Source organism: Pagrus pagrus, assembly GCF_965226575.1.
Source record: "Pagrus pagrus genome assembly, chromosome: 11".
NCBI classification, from domain to species: Eukaryota; Metazoa; Chordata; class Actinopteri; order Spariformes; family Sparidae; genus Pagrus; species Pagrus pagrus.
Genome location: NC_140195.1, coordinates 6,395,363 through 6,413,699, shown reverse-complemented (window position 1 = coordinate 6,413,699; position 18,337 = coordinate 6,395,363). Strand labels below are relative to the sequence as shown.

Genomic DNA, 18,337 nt, shown 5'->3' with positions numbered 1-18,337 from the left:
CTTTGCACTTTTCCATACGACTGAAATGATGATAAAATATGCTCTGAATCGTTGAGAAGCAGCTGCCTTTCCAGCAACAAGTGTTGAGCTTTCAGATCAGCCTCACGTGCATGTTGCATTTTCACAAACAATGAAGTCTTTTACATAAAGGCATCATTTTGCATTAGCAGGAGTTATTTCTCTTGTTAATTATGCGAGAATTAACTCGGATTAACCAGCGACGTGTTACACATGGAAGTAGGTCTGAATATGACAGACGACAGATGATTTAGAAATAAGTATTTACAATGTTTCCTGAAGTGAAAGTACCATTATGTGAAAAAAAAATGTATTCTACAGAATGGATCTTTTCAGAGTGTTAAATTATAATTATTATGATATTACTGCATGATTTAAATTGATGCTTTAAACAGCAGCTCTGTTTCACGACGGCAGAACTTGTACCTCAGGCTTATGTTGAAGGTTTCTTGAAATATCTTGCATATTGTGATGTAGTATTTTGAATGAAATCTATGCAGGTCTGTGTGGATCTGCTGCTGCAGGGAGCTTTGTGATATATTCTCCAATACCGAAGTTCAGGTTCAGTTTTTGAAGCAGCAGCAGAACCTGTGAGTCCTGCTTCACCTGCAAAAGACCCAAAACGACTACAAATGCTTTGTGTGTCTTTCTGTTTGGGTGTCTTGTCTTTACTAAAGTTAAAGTATGAAGAGTAAAAGTACTTATTGTGCAGTAAAATGTTCCCTGTCCGTGTTTTCCTTTTATATCTGATGTTTTTAGATTAACATTACTTCTGCATTAATGCGTATGTGTCATTTTAATGCTGTAGATGTTTAAGGTTCAGCTCATTTGAACTGATTCACACTGTTGGGTAGTTTAATCTACAGCAATACATCTGACTCTGTAAGAAATGTTTGCAATCTGGCTCTCCTGTGAGAATCACAACTCTAAAAAGTCAACTATTTGTGGTGTTTTCAACTTTGTGAAGCTACATTTTCCAGCTAATCCACAAGCGTTTTTAAATTGTTTATTAAGCTTAAGAAGTGGGATGCATGAAGGAAGTCTTATTTCTTCAGTTTGCCAGAAAAAATTAAAATCACCAAAGTTAAATTACTGAACATTTGCCTCTAAGATGAGGTGGAGTAGAAGTACACAGTTGCATAAAATGGAAAAACTTAAGTAAACTAGTGTTACATTGAATTTTCACTTAGGTACAGACAAGATTACTGAGTGTAACTTCAAACTCTTCAAATACTGATGTTTTGGGTTGTTCTGTCGGGCCGGCCACCAACTTCAAAATATTAAAAGTGATTTGACAAGTTGGGAATGAGACTCAATAATCAACTATCTTACAAACTGGACCTTTAGGAAGAAAACGTGTAGGCGAATGAGTTCGGATTAACTGATCGCATCATAAAATTACATAAAATCATGTGAGCTTCATGGAATAATGAATGTACTTAATAAAAGTGTTGTAAAGTGTTGTTAAATAATACATGTTGTGGAGTGAAAAGTACAATGTTTCCCTCTGAAATGTAGATGAGTGGAAGTATAAAGTAACGTAAAATGAAAATACTGAAGTACAGGACTTCAGTAAAAATCACTGTTGGTCTCTCTGCAGACACATGAAGCTGAGCTGCACCTTCATTTTGTCTTTATAACATAATGTGTCATTTGTGTGCATGTGATACCAGCATGCTACAGAAAGGGTTGGCTATAAAATGAACTGGTTTCAAGTGGTGGGGCAGTGATTTGGCAGAGGGTTGAGCTGATATTGCTCTCGTGGAGGAATTGTTAATCCATTACTGACAGAGAACCCAGACGAGATGGTAGCTATCAAAGTTGTGCTATCTCTTCTCAAAAAAAAACAAAAAAAAAAAACAACCCTGTGATTCGCCATTGAAGGGGCTGGTTAACCATCAACCAGAGAGACACTCCACCTCTCCTCTGGTTAGCAGCACGAGGGAAGGAGGAGAAGGAGGTCGGCTGTCAGTCACTGGTTTCCTATCTGACACCAGTAGGTCCCCATCACACTCAACTGGGCCTGGGAGCTACCTTGTTAAAGGGCGGAGCAAGGCTCAAAAAAAAAGTGTGGCGGAGGGGGGGGGGTTAGTGGAGGTGTTTGGGGGTGTGAGAAGGGAAGGATGAGGAGGAGGAGGAGGGGGGGGGCACATTAGCTTCTTGGACAAGTCTTTCTGCCCCACTGTCAGGTAGTTGAGAATTTGTTTGTCCAAAGCGCTGGCAGACATGGACATGGCAGACTACAGCGAGGCTCTGGACCCAGCCTATACAACACTGGAGTTCGAAAACATGCAAGTGCTCCCACTGGGCACAGGTGAGTCACATATATGCAGCTCTGGCGTTGAACTTTGAAACTTTTACTGATTTAAAACTTTGGTCAGGAGTGGACGGAGGGGAGTTCTGGCACGGAGTGATAAAAAGGGGTCATTTGTCCATCTGGTCGTGCTCGCAGAGGGATGATCCTGTTCAGTGGTCTTCTTTTATCACCTCTGGGTGCGATAGTGAAACATTAAGAGATTTTGATTTACGAGACTCGGCTCTGTTCTCGATGCACTCATGTCATCTGGTCGGAGCAATTTGAGCCTGTTTCAGCTTGTGGGCTGATGTGGTGTCAGATTGATTACAGTGGGTCGATATTCATCCTCTGATGAAGCAGTAGTTTGAGTGTCAAGACCCTTCATCTCCTGTTACAAACGGTCTTTTCCCACAGAATCTTAAATGAAGAAAAAGGGGTCCAGTTTTTTGAGAGGTGCTCACAATGACACCAGCTTATTTATATATGCAGTCTCCCATGACGTTTGAACGTGATCCCGATTCTAAAATTCCCAACGAGACAAAAAAAGGAAGCTTGACATGGATCTTACTCAAGTTTTTCCCATGTTTCTACCCCATTATATAAATGTATGACGACGTCTCTGAGTCAATAGCATGTGTCATGACATACGCTATGATTGATTGATCCAGTCTGGTGACTAAAAACTGTCTCCAGTGATTGCCTTTTCAGAGGTAATCAAGATCACATCAGTTTGTTGACTCTGTGGGAGCTACTCAGGCCGGTAACAGATCCTCACAGCTTCTCATGAAAGCTGGGTTTGATCAGCCGTCAGTGGAGCTGATCACTGCGGCCGTTCACACCCTCTTAAATCAAACCTCTTGATGTCAAACCTCTTCTCAAACATCTTGATGATTGTTGTACTGCTATATCATTAATTAAGCTTTTATAAAAAAAAAACACTTCCCCTGGTTTCAGGTCATCCTGTTGATCAGCCCTCTGACCTAATGAGACTTTCTATCCCTCTCTCTCTCTGCTTGTGACAGACTCCTCACCGGCTGAGAGCGCCAACATGAACGCCACCGGCCACCTGGGGGCGGGCAGCCTCTGCGCCATATGTGGAGACAGAGCAACAGGCAAACACTACGGGGCGTCCAGCTGTGACGGCTGCAAGGGCTTCTTTAGACGCAGCGTTCGCAAAAACCACATGTACTCATGCAGGTGAGGGTGGATCTACAACTGAGGAGGGCAAAATTCTCAGACTTTTGAATTCACTGTTGATGAGGCACTGAAGTAAAGCATTGAACATCTGGCCACACCAGTAAAGGCTGTTCACAACTATACACTGACACAGCAAAATGGAAACTTGTGCTGTTTTTTTCAGTAAATTGGAAATAAATACTCCACAAAACTCATTATAAATGAATGTACAGATTATCTTCTTGGATTCATAATTAATCAATTCGTCTTTTTTTGTGGAAAAAATGCAATTATAATTTCCTGCAGGTCAAGGTGACATCTTCAAATGTTGTGTTTTGTCCGACCTGCAGTCCAGAATGCAAAAACATTCAGTTTATTTGAAAGAAAAATATAAAAATCTCCCATTTACGAAGCTGAAAACAGCAAATGTTTGACATTTGCGCTGAAAAAAAAGGTTGAAAATAATCCTTCAATAATCAGAGCTGCTGCAGATTAATCTTCCGCGAATCAACTAATCGGTTAATCGACCAATTATCCGTTGCAGCTCTGAAGCTTCGCTAATTCAAGCCTCTTTTTTTGACTCTATGAAAGCACAAACAAACTCACTCAACTCATTTTTCCAGGTTCAACAGACAATGCATCGTGGACAAAGACAAGCGAAATCAATGCAGATACTGCAGGCTGAAGAAATGCTTCAGAGCCGGCATGAAGAAAGAAGGTAGGAACTGACTGAATCTATAAACTCAATCTACATGTTTTTCAGAAATTCTCCTGAAAACACAGTTTCCCATTTTTATCAGTGTGAGTGTGAGCTGTCACCCCACTGAATCGACACGACTCGGCCGAGTGTGTTGCAATCCCCACGAGAGTTTGTTAATGTTCACTCCCTGGAGCGCCGAGGTCTCTAACCAGCTTATGCTGAGCAAACATTTCCGAGCAATAATAGCCATATACTGATAAAGATGACGACCCAGGAAGACTTATTTTTCTTTTAAATGACTCTGCATTCTTTGTGCAAGAATGAAAAGGAGATAATGGAACATTTGTCACTGTTTTAATTAGCTGGATGAAGATTATTTCTCTCACATTCCTGCAGATGATGATGCTATAAATCTGTGTGTGTTTTTCAGCTGTGCAGAATGAAAGAGACAGAATCAGCACCAGGAGATCCAGCTATGAAGACAGCAGTTTACCATCCATCAACGCACTCATCCAGGCAGACGTACTGTCAAGACAGGTAAGACCTACTACATCACCTTGAGGAACCACGTCTAATCATGATCGATCACCTGTAGCAAGGCGTATAACGATCTCACGTCTGTCTAGATCACCTCCCCTGCTCCTATACTGAACGGCGACATAAGGACCAAAAAGATTGCCACCATCACAGACGTGTGTGAGTCCATGAAACAGCAGCTGTTGGTCTTGGTGGAGTGGGCCAAGTACATCCCAGCCTTCTGTGACCTGCCCCTGGATGACCAGGTAAGGATCATACACAGACAGAGTGTACATAGTTGTATAGACACTCTGGTAACTCATCAACCAGTCGGCTCAAAACCGCAGTGTGGGCGGCAGGAGCACACGGGTGTAGAGTCAATGAAGCTTCTTCTTCTGAATAAACATGTAGTAGAAAAGAGATGAATGTACATAATAGTTAAATATTTGTTTTCCTTTCCCTTCCTCGTATGTGTATGCCGATTCTGATAAATAATTAAAAAATCTCCTTGGACTACGAAGAATTTTTCATCACTTTAAAACCTCATATTCCTTATTGTATTTTAATTCTGAGTTAGAATATGATGAGCTGGTTTTGAAGTTACATCCCCTCTCAAAAAAAAGTGCAGAATCATTAACAGTGTGATCACCAGGCCTGGGTAACTGATTTGCTGATGTAACATTGGTGAGGAACCCAGTGTTTTTCACTCTCAGTGAGCTTCACATGAAGGGACTGGACCATAAAGTGCCCGAAACAACGTACAAATTAGCATGTAGAGGATTGCAGATTCAACTGAATTATTATCACACAGCCACTAAGGAATGAATTTGCTGTATTTCAGGTGGCGCTGCTGCGAGCTCACGCTGGAGAGCACCTCTTGCTCGGCGCCGCAAAGAGGTCCATGCTATACAAAGACATCCTCTTATTAGGTAAAACATTGTCAATACTCATCACCTAAAAGCACCGTCTCACCCGGGGATAAATTCTAATGTGGTGTTTTAAATCTCGCCCTAAACTGTGATTCTCCTGCAGGAAATGACTACATCATTCCCAGAAACTGCCCCGAGTTGGAGGTGGGCAGGGTAGCAGTGAGAATCCTGGATGAGCTGGTGCTTCCCTTCCAGGAGCTTCAGATAGACGACAATGAATATGCCTGCTTGAAAGCCATAGTTTTCTTTGACCCAGGTACTAATACTGACTGAGATTTTGGATTGTGTTAGCTACTTCCCAACCCAATGATAATAAGTCACATCCCAACAACACACTGCTCTCTGTAAACATCCCTGCTTTAATTTGCCTACAGATGCTAAAGGTCTCAGTGACCCTGGAAAGATCAAGCGGATGCGATACCAGGTCCAGGTCAGCCTGGAAGACTACATCAACGACAGGCAGTACGACTCCCGGGGCCGCTTCGGGGAGCTGCTCCTGCTGCTGCCGACGCTACAGAGCATCACCTGGCAGATGATCGAACAGATCCAGTTTGTCAAACTCTTCGGCATGGCCAAGATCGACAACCTGCTACAGGAAATGCTTCTCGGAGGTGAGGTCTTTGGAACCACCATGAGTGCACGACAAGCAAGGTCAATTATGACTCTTCCTATTATGAATCTTTGATCCATGGAGGTTTTATATCCATACAACTTTTCTGAAGCTGAGAAAAGCGATTTAAAAATGTGTGACATCATCACAGTGTAACGTCTTTCGGCTGAGCGGGAGCTTTTTAGTGCGTCGCATAACCAGGAAGTAAACCCGGAAGCTAAAAATTCTTTGGGTTCACTATCTAGTTCTATAAAAATCCATGGTAAACACCCCTAAAAGCTATGGGTCAATATACAGAATCCACATGTATTCACAGTATAGACAATAGAGAGGACTGTGGTGTTCCTTCTGCAGTCAGATACTCCGTAATGAATGAAGACTTACCGTATATTTGTGTGTTTTTCTCAGGTTCTGCCAATGAGGCTCCACATGCACCTCACTCTCTGCACCCTCACCTGGTTCAGGAGCACCTCAGCAGCAATGTTATAGTGGCCAGCAACATGCCAACGCCAATTCATAATGGTCAAATCTGTAAGTACAAAGCACATCAGTGCAAAATGTGAAGGACAATCAAAGGTCAACTCTCTGTCTTAAATATACTGAGGTTTTTCATTGCCACGTACATTAGAAGAGCTGGGAATGTAGAAGTATTATTCTTATTATAAGTGAAGTGAAATCAATTATGTTTTAATTAGGAGAGACCGTCAGATTTTTTCCTCACCCAGCTCCATGTGCAGCCTAGTCAGGTAGCTGGAAGGACAAACAGGCTCGGCAGAATAATCCTCTAAATTCTTCATGGAAACTAATCTGGCTTATTTTGTCAAAGAGAACTTCTGTTATTCTTTCTTAACATGTTTAATGCTCTGAGAAATTTCACAAAAGTGCTTACTCCTTATCTGAAAATTATGTCGCCCCAAGACATGTTATACCACAGAATAATGGTAAATATACACCTGCTTATGCTGCAGTTTCTGACTCTGACCTGCTCCTGTTCTCTTGTGTTCTACTTTCCAGCCACTCCTGAAACCCCGATCCCGTCTCCGCCTACTGCCTCCAGCTCAGAACATTATAAAATGGCTCAGGGGGTCATAGCCACCGTGCCCAAGCAGCCAACCTCCATCCCTCAGCCTACTATTACAAAGCAAGAGGCCATCTAACAACCCTCTGAATCCTTAATCCTTCAGTTTTTTTTTTTATTGTGTTAAACCAGGGTCTTTATATGTAAGTTTATACACAATCAGCATTGAAGCTGTTAACTCGTAGCTGAATACGTAGAATGTAATTACAATGATGTCCCTTGCAGATTGCAGTTTTTCTTCAGGGATCTATTGTTTCACACATGCAGCTGCAGTTGAGCTCCCACAGCAGCGAATGCCAGACAAGACTAGAAGCATCCAAACTATCAGTCGTGCTGTTGTTCTGTAAGATCGACACGTAGAAATACATTGTTGTATATATAGTTTATTATTGGGTAATATCGCTTCCTTTAGCATGGCCTCAGTGTGTGCAGTAAGGCTAATGTTAGACATGGTGACGTGATCATGTCAGTATTTTATGAATGTTACAACAGGCCTTACAATGTCATGTGTCTAGTGTTGCACAGTATTGTATTTTATGTTCATTAGTGACAAAATGGTGTCAACTCTCAGTAGCAACTTTGAAGATTTCATCTCATCAAAGCTAAAGGAAATCCCTTGAATGACGTCAGCATTTTAGGGGTCTCTTTTAAAATATTCTGTGACAGGACTTAAAATATTTGGTTTGTTTTATGTACTGGAAAATGCATATTTACAGTAGGAAAATTTGTAATTCACACCAAGAAATCTTGGTACATATTGTGAAGTCTGTGGTGCCACTTTGTAAAAGTCACAAGCAGACATGCTGAGGAAGTTTCCCAATAATATGTTGTATTGGTTTTTAAAAAATATATATTATATTTTTTGTTTAGTACTTTGTTGTGGTTTAACTGGTGGAATAAAGTGTGCCTTGTAGCCTGTACTGCCTTACAAACACAGGCAATGTTTCGCCTTACAATGTGAAGATGAATTAATAAATCTCAAGGTCTATTTTTACATCGCATTTTCTGCTTTTATACCTCATATCTTTTATTATAAGACAAGAGTTTTTGGAGGGAGTGAATGGGATTCTCTGAATGACAAATGGTACAATTTAAAGGTGCAATGTGTTGTTTTGGAAAAGAAATTCAAACTCACACAGGTAATATTTTAAAGATAATATACAAGCTCAGAGATATCTATTTGATTACTGTATTCCCATTAACTGAATAACAAGCTGTCATGAAGATATAAAGGTGACTACTTAGCACATATAGACAAAGTAAAACAGTATACAACTGTGTTGTCCTTTAAGGACAGTTTGGATTATTATGAAAATCAATTCATTAAGATTTTTCTCTTCTGACGAAATTAACGAAAAACCTACAAAGTGCACCTTTAGTAAAGAAGTCAGACGTGTTGGAAAGTGTCCAGAGGAGAAAAAAATGGGTCCAACGTGGCAGTGTTGTTTGTTCACTGACCTAATGCAACATGTGGTTGTAGACTGATAAAGGGCCATAAAATCATTACAGATAGCCTCGCACTGATTCATGACAGAGAGGGGACACGTCAAGGATTTATTTTTACATTCTCAATCCAATGTGATGCATTTAGTCTCAGCTATAGACTCACATGACAGCGATGTTTTAGAAAACAAGTGGAAGTTTCAGACTTGAAGGTCATCCTCAAAGATGTCCGAGGAAGTGACTTTTTTCCAACCAAAACCCAAAGTACTTACACCTACATTGATATGAATAGGCTAACATTAGTTGGATGTTTTATGATTAACAATTCATTTTTCAAATGTGAAGTAGAAACATACCTGACAGACGTTGAGACATGTGATCCTTAGTAACAGGGGCTGAGCGATATGCAGGTCAACTCTGCCATCTACCGCTTTCAAGTGTTACTGATACACCTGATCTGTCCACAAAAAAATGTGAGAACATCTAGCTCACATCAACCATGTGTTGCATGCAGTTTAATTGATTAACTAATTAACTAGACATTTTTCAATGATAAAGATAGAGAGGAACATCTAAAGTGTGGAGAAAGCTAATGCTATGCGTTAAATAGCCTTCTGTCTCCAACAAGAACAAATTGCAGGCTCTATTTTTATTTCAATACGATCATGTGTTGTGGTAAATGTGGGCCTACTGTTTGAAGTGCCTTTGCAAGATGTGAGGTTCTCGTGCGCTTGGCGAAAACACGATTGGTTTATAGCCATTTGTTTAAGCAAGTAAAATTCTACTATGTCAGTTAGTTATTTGTAAGTAAATAGTAAATCGTTTTTTGAAGAACGTGTTTTAAGTAAAAAACTTGAGACACGCACACAAACCCAGTTTTGTAGCATTTGTTTTCAATTTTCACTGCGCGACATGTCGTGCTTTGTTAGTTTCCGAGGGACACTGAAGGCAGCACAACAGTCAAAACAACGGACGTACGACTCGACGGCTCTGGCGCGTCGGCAGCGCGTCACGCGGTGCATATGGACCAATGAGAGAGCGCCGTTTCTCTACCCGGAAAAGGATTTTCCTGACAGGTCGGTTGTGATTTTTGATGCTGTGGTTTTGTGCAGTCGTGTCTGTGTTTTTGACGACATTTCATCACTTTCAGATGGATGCCCATGGAAGGCATCTTTATGTGTCGTAGTCGGTGAATGTTAAACGCATTTCCGGGTTGGTATTGAGTCATTATTCTGACTTTAGTTCTGTCGCATCGGTTCTGCTCAGGATCAAGTCGTATTAGCCAGTCCGTGTCGGCTGAGGCTCTGACTCATTGCCAAGCAAATACATACAGTGAGCATGTTTGCGCTGAACGTTTTATTTCCAATATCTATTGTCCAGTTCAGGTAAAGGCTGTAAACTGTGTGTGTCACCTGCCAGAATCTAACATGACAGCTCAGAAACCAGTCTCTCATTTATTGTTTTCACAGCCTCTCTGGTGCCTCTTGTGTTTTGCTTCTCAATCAGCTTCACCCAGTCAGTCCATGGCTGATCAGCATGAGTCCATCGATCTCAGGTCTCCTCCAGTGGACCCAGCAGCAGCTGCAGGACACAGCTGGTTCCCTGCACCCCCTCCACCCATCTATACCTGCACCCTGACCCCTGAGCTGGTGGCCAAGGCACGAGAGGAGCTCCAGGAGAAACCAGAGTGGCGTCTCCGGGATGTCCAAGCACTGCGAGACATGATACTGAAGGTATTGCTTTGTACATTTCTTTTTTCTACCATGTTGACATTCATATAAACAGAAACAGTCTCATTCCTGTTTATCTTCCAGCATCATATTATTATATTCTGTATTTCTGTTCTTTTCCACAAATCCCATAAAAAAGAAATCAAAACAATCATCCTGTTGCACTGAGCCCTAAGCCCACTTGTTCCTATTGAAGATCTTTAAAAATGGCTCATAAATATATCTTAAAAAAAAAAATTTATACAGATGGGAAATGTTGGTTTAAAAGGAGTAAATAGTACATTTGTTGGTGACACTTTCAGTCACAGACGTTGTGCTCTGGTGAGTATTCACTGCAGACGGATGATATTAGGCGCTAATATTTCTGTCGAACAGATTATAAAGGTTTTACACCAAGTGATCATCAGATAGGACATTCATTCAGATTGGGCCGGATTGGATCAGTTTCTTCTGATTGAGGTGGTTACATGAGCCATTTTTATTATGATTGCATTTTTATTCTGATTATTAATGGTATATGGTAAAGTGGAATGCAATAACTGTTGTGTTTATTGGATGACATTGGAGCTCTATTGTACAGAGAAATAAGATATCAGGCTTTAGATAGACACACAAGTAGGGTCAGTTCATTGCTGGCTTTAGTCTTTTCTTGAACTTTCTTGACAATAAAAAAAATACAGAATATCACCAGACTCACAAGAAACAAATTGCCATTATTTAATGGTATTGCATCTCGTTTTCTCACAGATCATGCTCATATTTTTTCACCCAACTCTGCAGGAACAGCCAAATCTCAGGACGAGGCTAGACGACACCTTTCTCCTGCGCTTCCTGCGGGCCAGGAAGTTTGACTATGACCGTGCCCTGCAGCTGCTGCTTAATTACCACGCAGGCCGTAAGGCTTGGCCAGAAGTGTTCCAGGACCTGAAACCATCCACAGTGAAACATGTCCTGGACCTGGGCTTTCTCACGGTCCTGCCACAGCCGGACCCCAACGGAAGATACATCCTCTGTCTCCGGCCAGGTGTGTGTCATTGGAGCTATCGGCAATTTTATAATGTATCAACTATTGCATAATTACTGTTTTCCATTTGCCCTTCACATTATATAAATTATAAAGTCAGTGTGGTTTTTTACAAGTCTCTAAGTACATACTGTATGGCTAACACCCTGTTACTGATTATACTTCCATGATGGGCTTTTCTCATATTGTACGATTACACAACTCGATCTCCTTTCATAGGAAAATGGAAACCAAATGATTATCCCTTTGTTGACAATGTGAGGGCCATTTATTTGACTCTGGAGAAGCTGATCCAGCCGGAGGAAACGCAGGTGAATGGTATTGTTATCTTGGCCGACTACACCGGAGTTGGCATGTCACAAGCGTCCAATCCGGGCCCGTTCCTCGCCAAGAAAGTTGTGAGCATCCTTCAGGTGAGACCTCTATCATCCGATGATCTGATGACACTTGTATGTTTGAATTAAATGCATGTTAAATATTTACTCAGCAGTAAATATGAGTAACTGTTGTTAACTAGGGCTGCATGATATGGTCAAAAAGTGATATTGCGATTATTTTGACAGATATAATTCATGATTGTTATGGATGATTAAATCTTACATCACAATTCATTCATTTTTCATTGAAAAACCAGTAAAATCATGACGATGTGGCATTTCTCCTGGTCTCTACCAAACAAACATGTTTTATTACATCTGGAGAAGAAGCTTTGTTAGCCAGAGCATCTCTTCAGCACTAAAAAAAAAATTCATTAACACACTATTTTATGACACATTTTACCTTCTTATAAAATAATCGCAGTTCTTGCGATTTGGATATTGTACTTAATCATATTGTGATTTTGATTATTTTGCGATTGATTGTGCAGCCCTAGCGTTAACACACAAGATAAAAGCCTTGTCATTTACAGCAGTGGCTCTTGAGTGCTGCCTGTTGAGTTTTGTCGTGACTGCAGAGTGAATATTTACTTGAGCACACAAAACACAAAGTGAAATACTTTGTCTGTGACTGTTCTGTTTCTGTTCTAATTTGCAGGATGGGTTTCCAATCAGGATCAAGGCTGTTAACATAATTAACGAGCCCAGGATTTTCAAAGGCATCTTTGCTATAATTAAGCCCTTTCTGAAGGAGAAGATGGCAGAGAGGGTAACTATTGTCCTTGAATTGTCTCTGACTCTTTTGTTTTTTAACAAAGGACTATTTTGAATCGTGTGCCTCCCTTTTATCCGCAGCCTGTACTCAAAAAATCATTTGCTCTATTTTCGTCCTTGAAATAGAAGGCCAAGCATTTTCTTTTCACAGGAATGAACTTAGACCAACAGAAGCACAACCCTGTTTTTTTTTCTTTTTTTCAAAATCTCATGAGAGGGTCTGCTTTGTGTTCATTTAAACCTGCACTAATTGATTGTTATTCATGTTGGGGCAGCAGAGACAAGCTTACATGTAGCTACTTTTTAGATTAACATGGCATACAGTTGCTTATTTACACAATCATCAAATGTGAAGCAACATTAGATTTGTGTGTCTGAGCAACTGGTCTAGCTTTGGTTTGCACCTCATTAACTCCAGAGGGAAATATCGGCCTCTTTAGCAGCTAGATGCCCCACTATGTTCACTAGCTAGGCGCTAACTTTGTCTGCCTGCCATTTAAAAACTTTGCTAGCTGGAGAAGTGGGAATGAACCAAAACGGTAAATTTGTGGGCTTTAAAACCAAAACAATGAGCTGAAAGAAGCTATAAAGCTCTGTAGAGTTAAGTGTCACTGCAGAATCAGGTGATAATTGGTGAAATGATATTCGTGCTGTCTCCTCATACAGTACATCCTCCACGGCTCAGACCTGCGCTCTCTGCACCGGAACATCCCCCGGTCAGTTCTCCCGGAGGAGTACGGCGGCACCGCGGGCCAGTTGGACATGGGCGCCTGGTCGAAACTGCTGCTGGAATGTGAGGAGGAATTTATAGTGGAGTTCTGCCAGCCGGATCCACTAGAGGGCGTGGTACTCCCAGACTCCATGCTGTTTGAAGGAGAGCAGGCCAGCGGGCAGGACGATGACACCTTCAGGGGCCTGCGCTCTCAGCTGTACTACTGTTACTGATGCATACTCCCGTCACTGAGAGGACATTGTCTGTTTCATTTGAAACATGTGTGTAGACTTTTACAGGGCAAGTTGCCAATATTATACATGATTTATTTTACTAACTAAGCAGCACTACTATAGGTGGATATAGTCTTTTGTAGTTTACACGTAGCCCAGCATTTAAACATGGTTCCAAGGCAGCTGCAGGCTCAGGCAAAGAGGCTTTGACATGAGCAGATGCATGTTTAGCCCTTATAGGTGGCTTCTATGAATTTATTATCATGTATTACATTTTTCAAAAGGCGCCCATATGAACATTGAAGCAGGCTTTGCTTGATGTAGTCTCCCCCCCCCCCCGCCCCCCGTAGTGGCCGTTAAAAGATTCCTTCTTGAATCGGAAATAGACAGCTTTTCAATTTCCTCCCCTCTGGCGCCACAACATGGCTAACCGCTAACAGCCTGGCTACTGTCCAAAGCAATAAACAACCGTAACAATCCCAATTTGACATATAAAACCCTGATCTCAGTGCTGTGCCAAGGTAGAGTGAAACCTGGTTTTATTAATAAGTAAGTTTTGTTATTTACTGACCTAGTAGAGAGAATGCCGGTTTTACTCGAGTCCCGCTGGTAGGACAGCACACATCTCAGCGGGGTTACAGACTTTGACACTCTCATCAAGTGAATGTCTGTCGATTCACTGTTGTTTTACCTCAGTTTCTATCACTCTCCTTTTTACGCCTTCTTTGCCCCCTCCATCATCATTTTTTTCTTTCACAGTGTAGAGTTTCCACAGTTATTCCAGTTTTTCCACCATTACCTGGGAATAGCAACCAAGGAAACCAATGCATTGAGTTGCTTCCTTTGTGCCATAATGTAACCTCTATTTTTGCAGGAAAAATCGGGCCCTGTGAACAGGCTGAATAGCATAGGGAACCAAAATTTAGGTTGATGGTGTCTTTTCCCTTCACTGTGCAGTCAGTATATAATTCAGAATGATACTCTGAGCAAAAAGGTTGTCTATTGCCAGTTTAAAGTGTCTTTAGTGAAAGAGATTGGACAAAATTCTCTGTCCTCGTTTTTTGTATTTAGCTAAAACTAAAATGAGGCTTCGGCAGAACCAGTTAGACAAATCATGTGGGATCAGAAACGCTGTCCAGGGAATTTCATACTAGAAATGCCAACTTTTGAAGTTACTCACTCTATTTGGCTGACTGAGACTGTGGATTTGTCCCCAATCTCTTCCATTGGAATAACATTAGGAAGGGATCTCTGAATGATTACAGCAAGCAAAAACTGTTTCAGTGTATATATGGGCATGTCAGTACTGTCTTACGGCAGACATGGTAAAATTTGAAATGTGGCCATATGTTCTATCTGCATGGTTACATCACCCCACAACTTAACAAAAAAAAAAATGGAGACAGTTTTAGTGTATGTTACCGTCTAATACATTGCCTTAAACTGTTGTTAATCAGTATTTTTCCTATGTGTCATGAATCATCTTGGATTTGTGTGAACCAAAGCAATATTCCTGTGTATTCTCATCAGGGCTTGTCTTGCATAAGAGCGGATGTACGTCATTGTTAGTAAGTGGAAATAATAGATAGCTGCTGTAGCTGAGAGAAGGAAGGTTTACCAGTTAACCTTTTTGCTGAAAACACACACACTGTATTTCAGGGCCTTTGTTTAGTTGATGCTTTAGTTTTCTCCAGCCTGAATCTTCTGAGAGGATTATTTTTCTAAGTTCAGATAATCTGCCTTATGTTTTTTTAAAACCTTTTTTGACCTGTTTGCCAGTGTTTCATCACTCAGTCTTAACACGGGGCCATTACTGATTGCAGGAGTCACATGGGGAAGGAACATTCAGTCCTGATTTTATAGACATCTGGTTTGCCAAATTTTACACCCGGCCACGTACAGAAATGTGCAATAAATGTTGGATCTGTTTTTTTTGCGGTAGCCCGAAGCTTACTTGAATTATTTTAATTGTCAGTCTTTTATATTTTTATTTTAAGCATGTCTGTGATTATAAGCTGTATTGTGTTCCAGGATATTTATCGTCGGTAGTGAAGACAGTAAAGTAAAACTCAAACAGAGAAACTGCTATTTGTGTCTTGTTTGTGCTGTGGATGCTGTTGTTGGCAGAGGGTGGTGGTATGCTGCAGGCCCTTGGGAAGTTGTGGGTATTTTCACAACACTATTGTGCCTTACTTGAGCAGCTTTTTTTCCGAACTGGGCTCATGGCTCCCCAAAGACATCGGATACACAGTGGCGGAGTTTTAGTTTAAGGACTTTATTTGTCATGTGGACAGCAGTTACAGGGAAACTGTTGAAAACCTTGTTCTCAGGCTCGTACTAAGTGTACAGAAGAAGAATGAGAGAAGAGAAGCACAAAGTACAAATTTTCCCTCTGATATGTAGCGGAGCAGACATATAAAGTAAAATGTTAGCTCTTAAAGAGTAAATCCTCCAAGGTGTTTACAGGTCTTGTGTAGTACTACTATGTGGAAAAAGTAGTATAAAGCCTGTTGTGGCTCCAGAGGAAGCTGCATGGAATCTGATAGATTGCCTCCAGTGATGTCACTCTGTGACAAAGTTGCATTGTGGGTAATTCAGGCACCATGTTTTGAAAAGGAAGAAGAATGTTAAAATAAAAAAAGGCAATATCTCTTTTTTTCTGCTTTAGCGATCCTGATCATTTGTTTTTCAGTCGTCCATGAGTCCAACAGTGCTACGGGAGAGCAAAGCTGGACCAGAGGACTGCTTTACAAAACCCGGTGACTAAATTACCCACAATGCAACTTAGCCACTGAGTGATATTACTGGAGGAAATCTATCAGATAACCTTCCTCTGGAGCCATAAAAGGCTTTATACTATCTTTTTCACATGTGCAGGACTCCCAGAGTGTTGTAAACACACTTTAATGTGTGATAAGTGCCCTTTAAGTAAGGTACTTCAAAAATATACTTGCATACAGCACATACACAAATGTGACTTGTTTTTTCCACTACTGAAGACATATTTCTTTACTTTAGGTCAGGAGTAGTAATGTGGGGTTCAGGGATCAGACCAGCAATATCACATATTTAATGAAGTGGTTAATTATATTTCAAGGCTAATATTTATGGAATTATATACTGTATACATGTGAAACACTGAGGAGCTGTGTCTTAGACTCGAGACTAAAATAGGTTTGGAATGAGAGCCTGCTGGTTTGTTATGGGACCATTTCCATCTGGAAGATTTACTCAGAACTCATTGATTTGTGCTCTTTCTTTAATGAGATTTCGACTTAATTTTAACTCCACTCAGCCTACGCTGTTGGATATTGTTAGTCTTCTGTTACCATGACATTTATTTAGTCAACAAGACTTTTTGTCACGCTGTCCACTCATGTTATTTGAGTTGATAACAAAAGAAAAAGAAAGCAGACGATCAATTAAAGGGACACGTCACTGATTTTACACTTCAAGTTCAGTTGATGCGTCACAAGGACAACAGCTCCATTATGTCTTCTGTGGCTCTGGGGAAAGCTTTGAGAAAAAATAACCCTGAACATGTCATGTTATCAGCAGCTTGGGTTCGAGTCTTCACATTTTTAACAGAAAGCCTGCATCGTCAACTGGGGGGGTGAAGCTAGAAGGAAGATGGCATTTAAAAGGCCCTAGTTTGTGCCTCACGTGTATCACCAACACCATTACACTTACTGATGTTCTGAAGGTGTTTCCAGACATCCCAAACCATCTGGATGACGAAATAGTTTGTTTGGTGCACAATCAAAAATAATTTCTAACCTGTTTCCCAAGTTGCAACTCTGATTCCTTATTAAAAACAAATATGGCGGCCAGAAATGAACTTGACTGTCTTCTTGGTGCAGAGTGTGAGTGTGTGGGTCTGCAGTGATGTTTTCTGCCTGTTTCATCACTTATGCATCTACAGGGTCTGGAGAGGGCAGAAAACATCACTGCATCACTCCCTGCGCACAACCTGTTCCAACTTTTCCCATGTGGTGGGCGATACAGAACACTGTGCGCCATAACAACCAGACACAAGGACAGTTTCTTCCCACAGGCCATCACTCTGATGAGCACTTAAATCAGTTATATAGTGTCAATAACCTCATAACACCAGAACAGATCATGCAGTCATTGTCAGTATAAATCCTACATGCTGTTCATAATGTACAGTATATATACTGTATGTATACATCATTTATCCACTCAATGTATTTCTTTTTTATTTCTTTACTCTATTTCTATTGTTACAACTTAGAATACTATTTTGCACACATACATGGCCAAGCAAGCCAATTCTGCTCTGTTTCTATTTAATTTATACAACCTGTACCTTAAATTTGTTGATGTTTCTTTGTGTTATTCATTTATATTTTTCTTGTGTTGTACAAAAAGATAAAGAAAATATGTAACTTCTGGCTACCTGGATAGAAAATACATGTAATAGCTTAAGACATGAATTAAAAAAGTCTAGATTAAATAGCTTATTTTTTCATAAAGATTGAAAAGAGGCTTAAAAGATCCTGGAAATACCTTCAAAGCAGCATTGAAGTGTTAAAGACATACGTATTCTGCAATGGAAAACATACATTATCCCAAATGCTTCAAACAACATTCAAACCCTGAGAAATACACAAGTTTACTCAAAGTAGTGGTGCCTTATGTTTGGTAACATGTTGCTATAAGAATGAGGAAGGAAGTCTTTGAATGAGACTAAACATAAT

At 40.6% G+C, this 18,337-nt stretch overlaps 2 protein-coding genes across 5 annotated transcripts; both read left to right on the top strand.

Moving 5' to 3' along the window:
* The first annotated feature begins 2,227 nt into the window (after nucleotides 1-2,227).
* hnf4a (hepatocyte nuclear factor 4, alpha) lies at nucleotides 2,228-8,317 on the top strand. Its single transcript, XM_084366112.1, has 10 exons — nucleotides 2,228-2,332; nucleotides 3,337-3,511; nucleotides 4,114-4,208; nucleotides 4,621-4,727; nucleotides 4,817-4,972; nucleotides 5,548-5,635; nucleotides 5,739-5,891; nucleotides 6,010-6,246; nucleotides 6,654-6,776; nucleotides 7,260-8,317. The coding sequence occupies exons 1-10, from the start codon at nucleotides 2,245-2,247 to the stop codon at nucleotides 7,400-7,402; spliced, it is 1,365 nt and encodes a 454-aa protein (XP_084222238.1). The 5' UTR covers nucleotides 2,228-2,244; the 3' UTR covers nucleotides 7,403-8,317.
* A 1,457-nt stretch (nucleotides 8,318-9,774) lies between these two features.
* ttpal (tocopherol (alpha) transfer protein-like) lies at nucleotides 9,775-15,075 on the top strand. 4 transcript variants are annotated; one of them, XM_084368002.1, is made up of 6 exons: nucleotides 9,775-9,842; nucleotides 10,273-10,499; nucleotides 11,277-11,520; nucleotides 11,740-11,933; nucleotides 12,556-12,666; nucleotides 13,338-15,075. In XM_084368002.1, exons 1-6 carry the CDS (start codon nucleotides 9,797-9,799, stop codon nucleotides 13,614-13,616), a joined length of 1,101 nt encoding a protein of 366 aa, XP_084224128.1. In that variant the 5' UTR covers nucleotides 9,775-9,796; the 3' UTR covers nucleotides 13,617-15,075. The 4 variants fall into 4 exon arrangements, with proteins under 4 accessions (XP_084224128.1, XP_084224129.1, XP_084224131.1 ...); XM_084368003.1 differs by lacking the exon at nucleotides 9,775-9,842 and adding an exon at nucleotides 9,861-9,978; XM_084368005.1 differs by lacking the exon at nucleotides 9,775-9,842 and adding an exon at nucleotides 9,995-10,098.
* The last annotated feature ends 3,262 nt before the right edge of the window (nucleotides 15,076-18,337 follow it).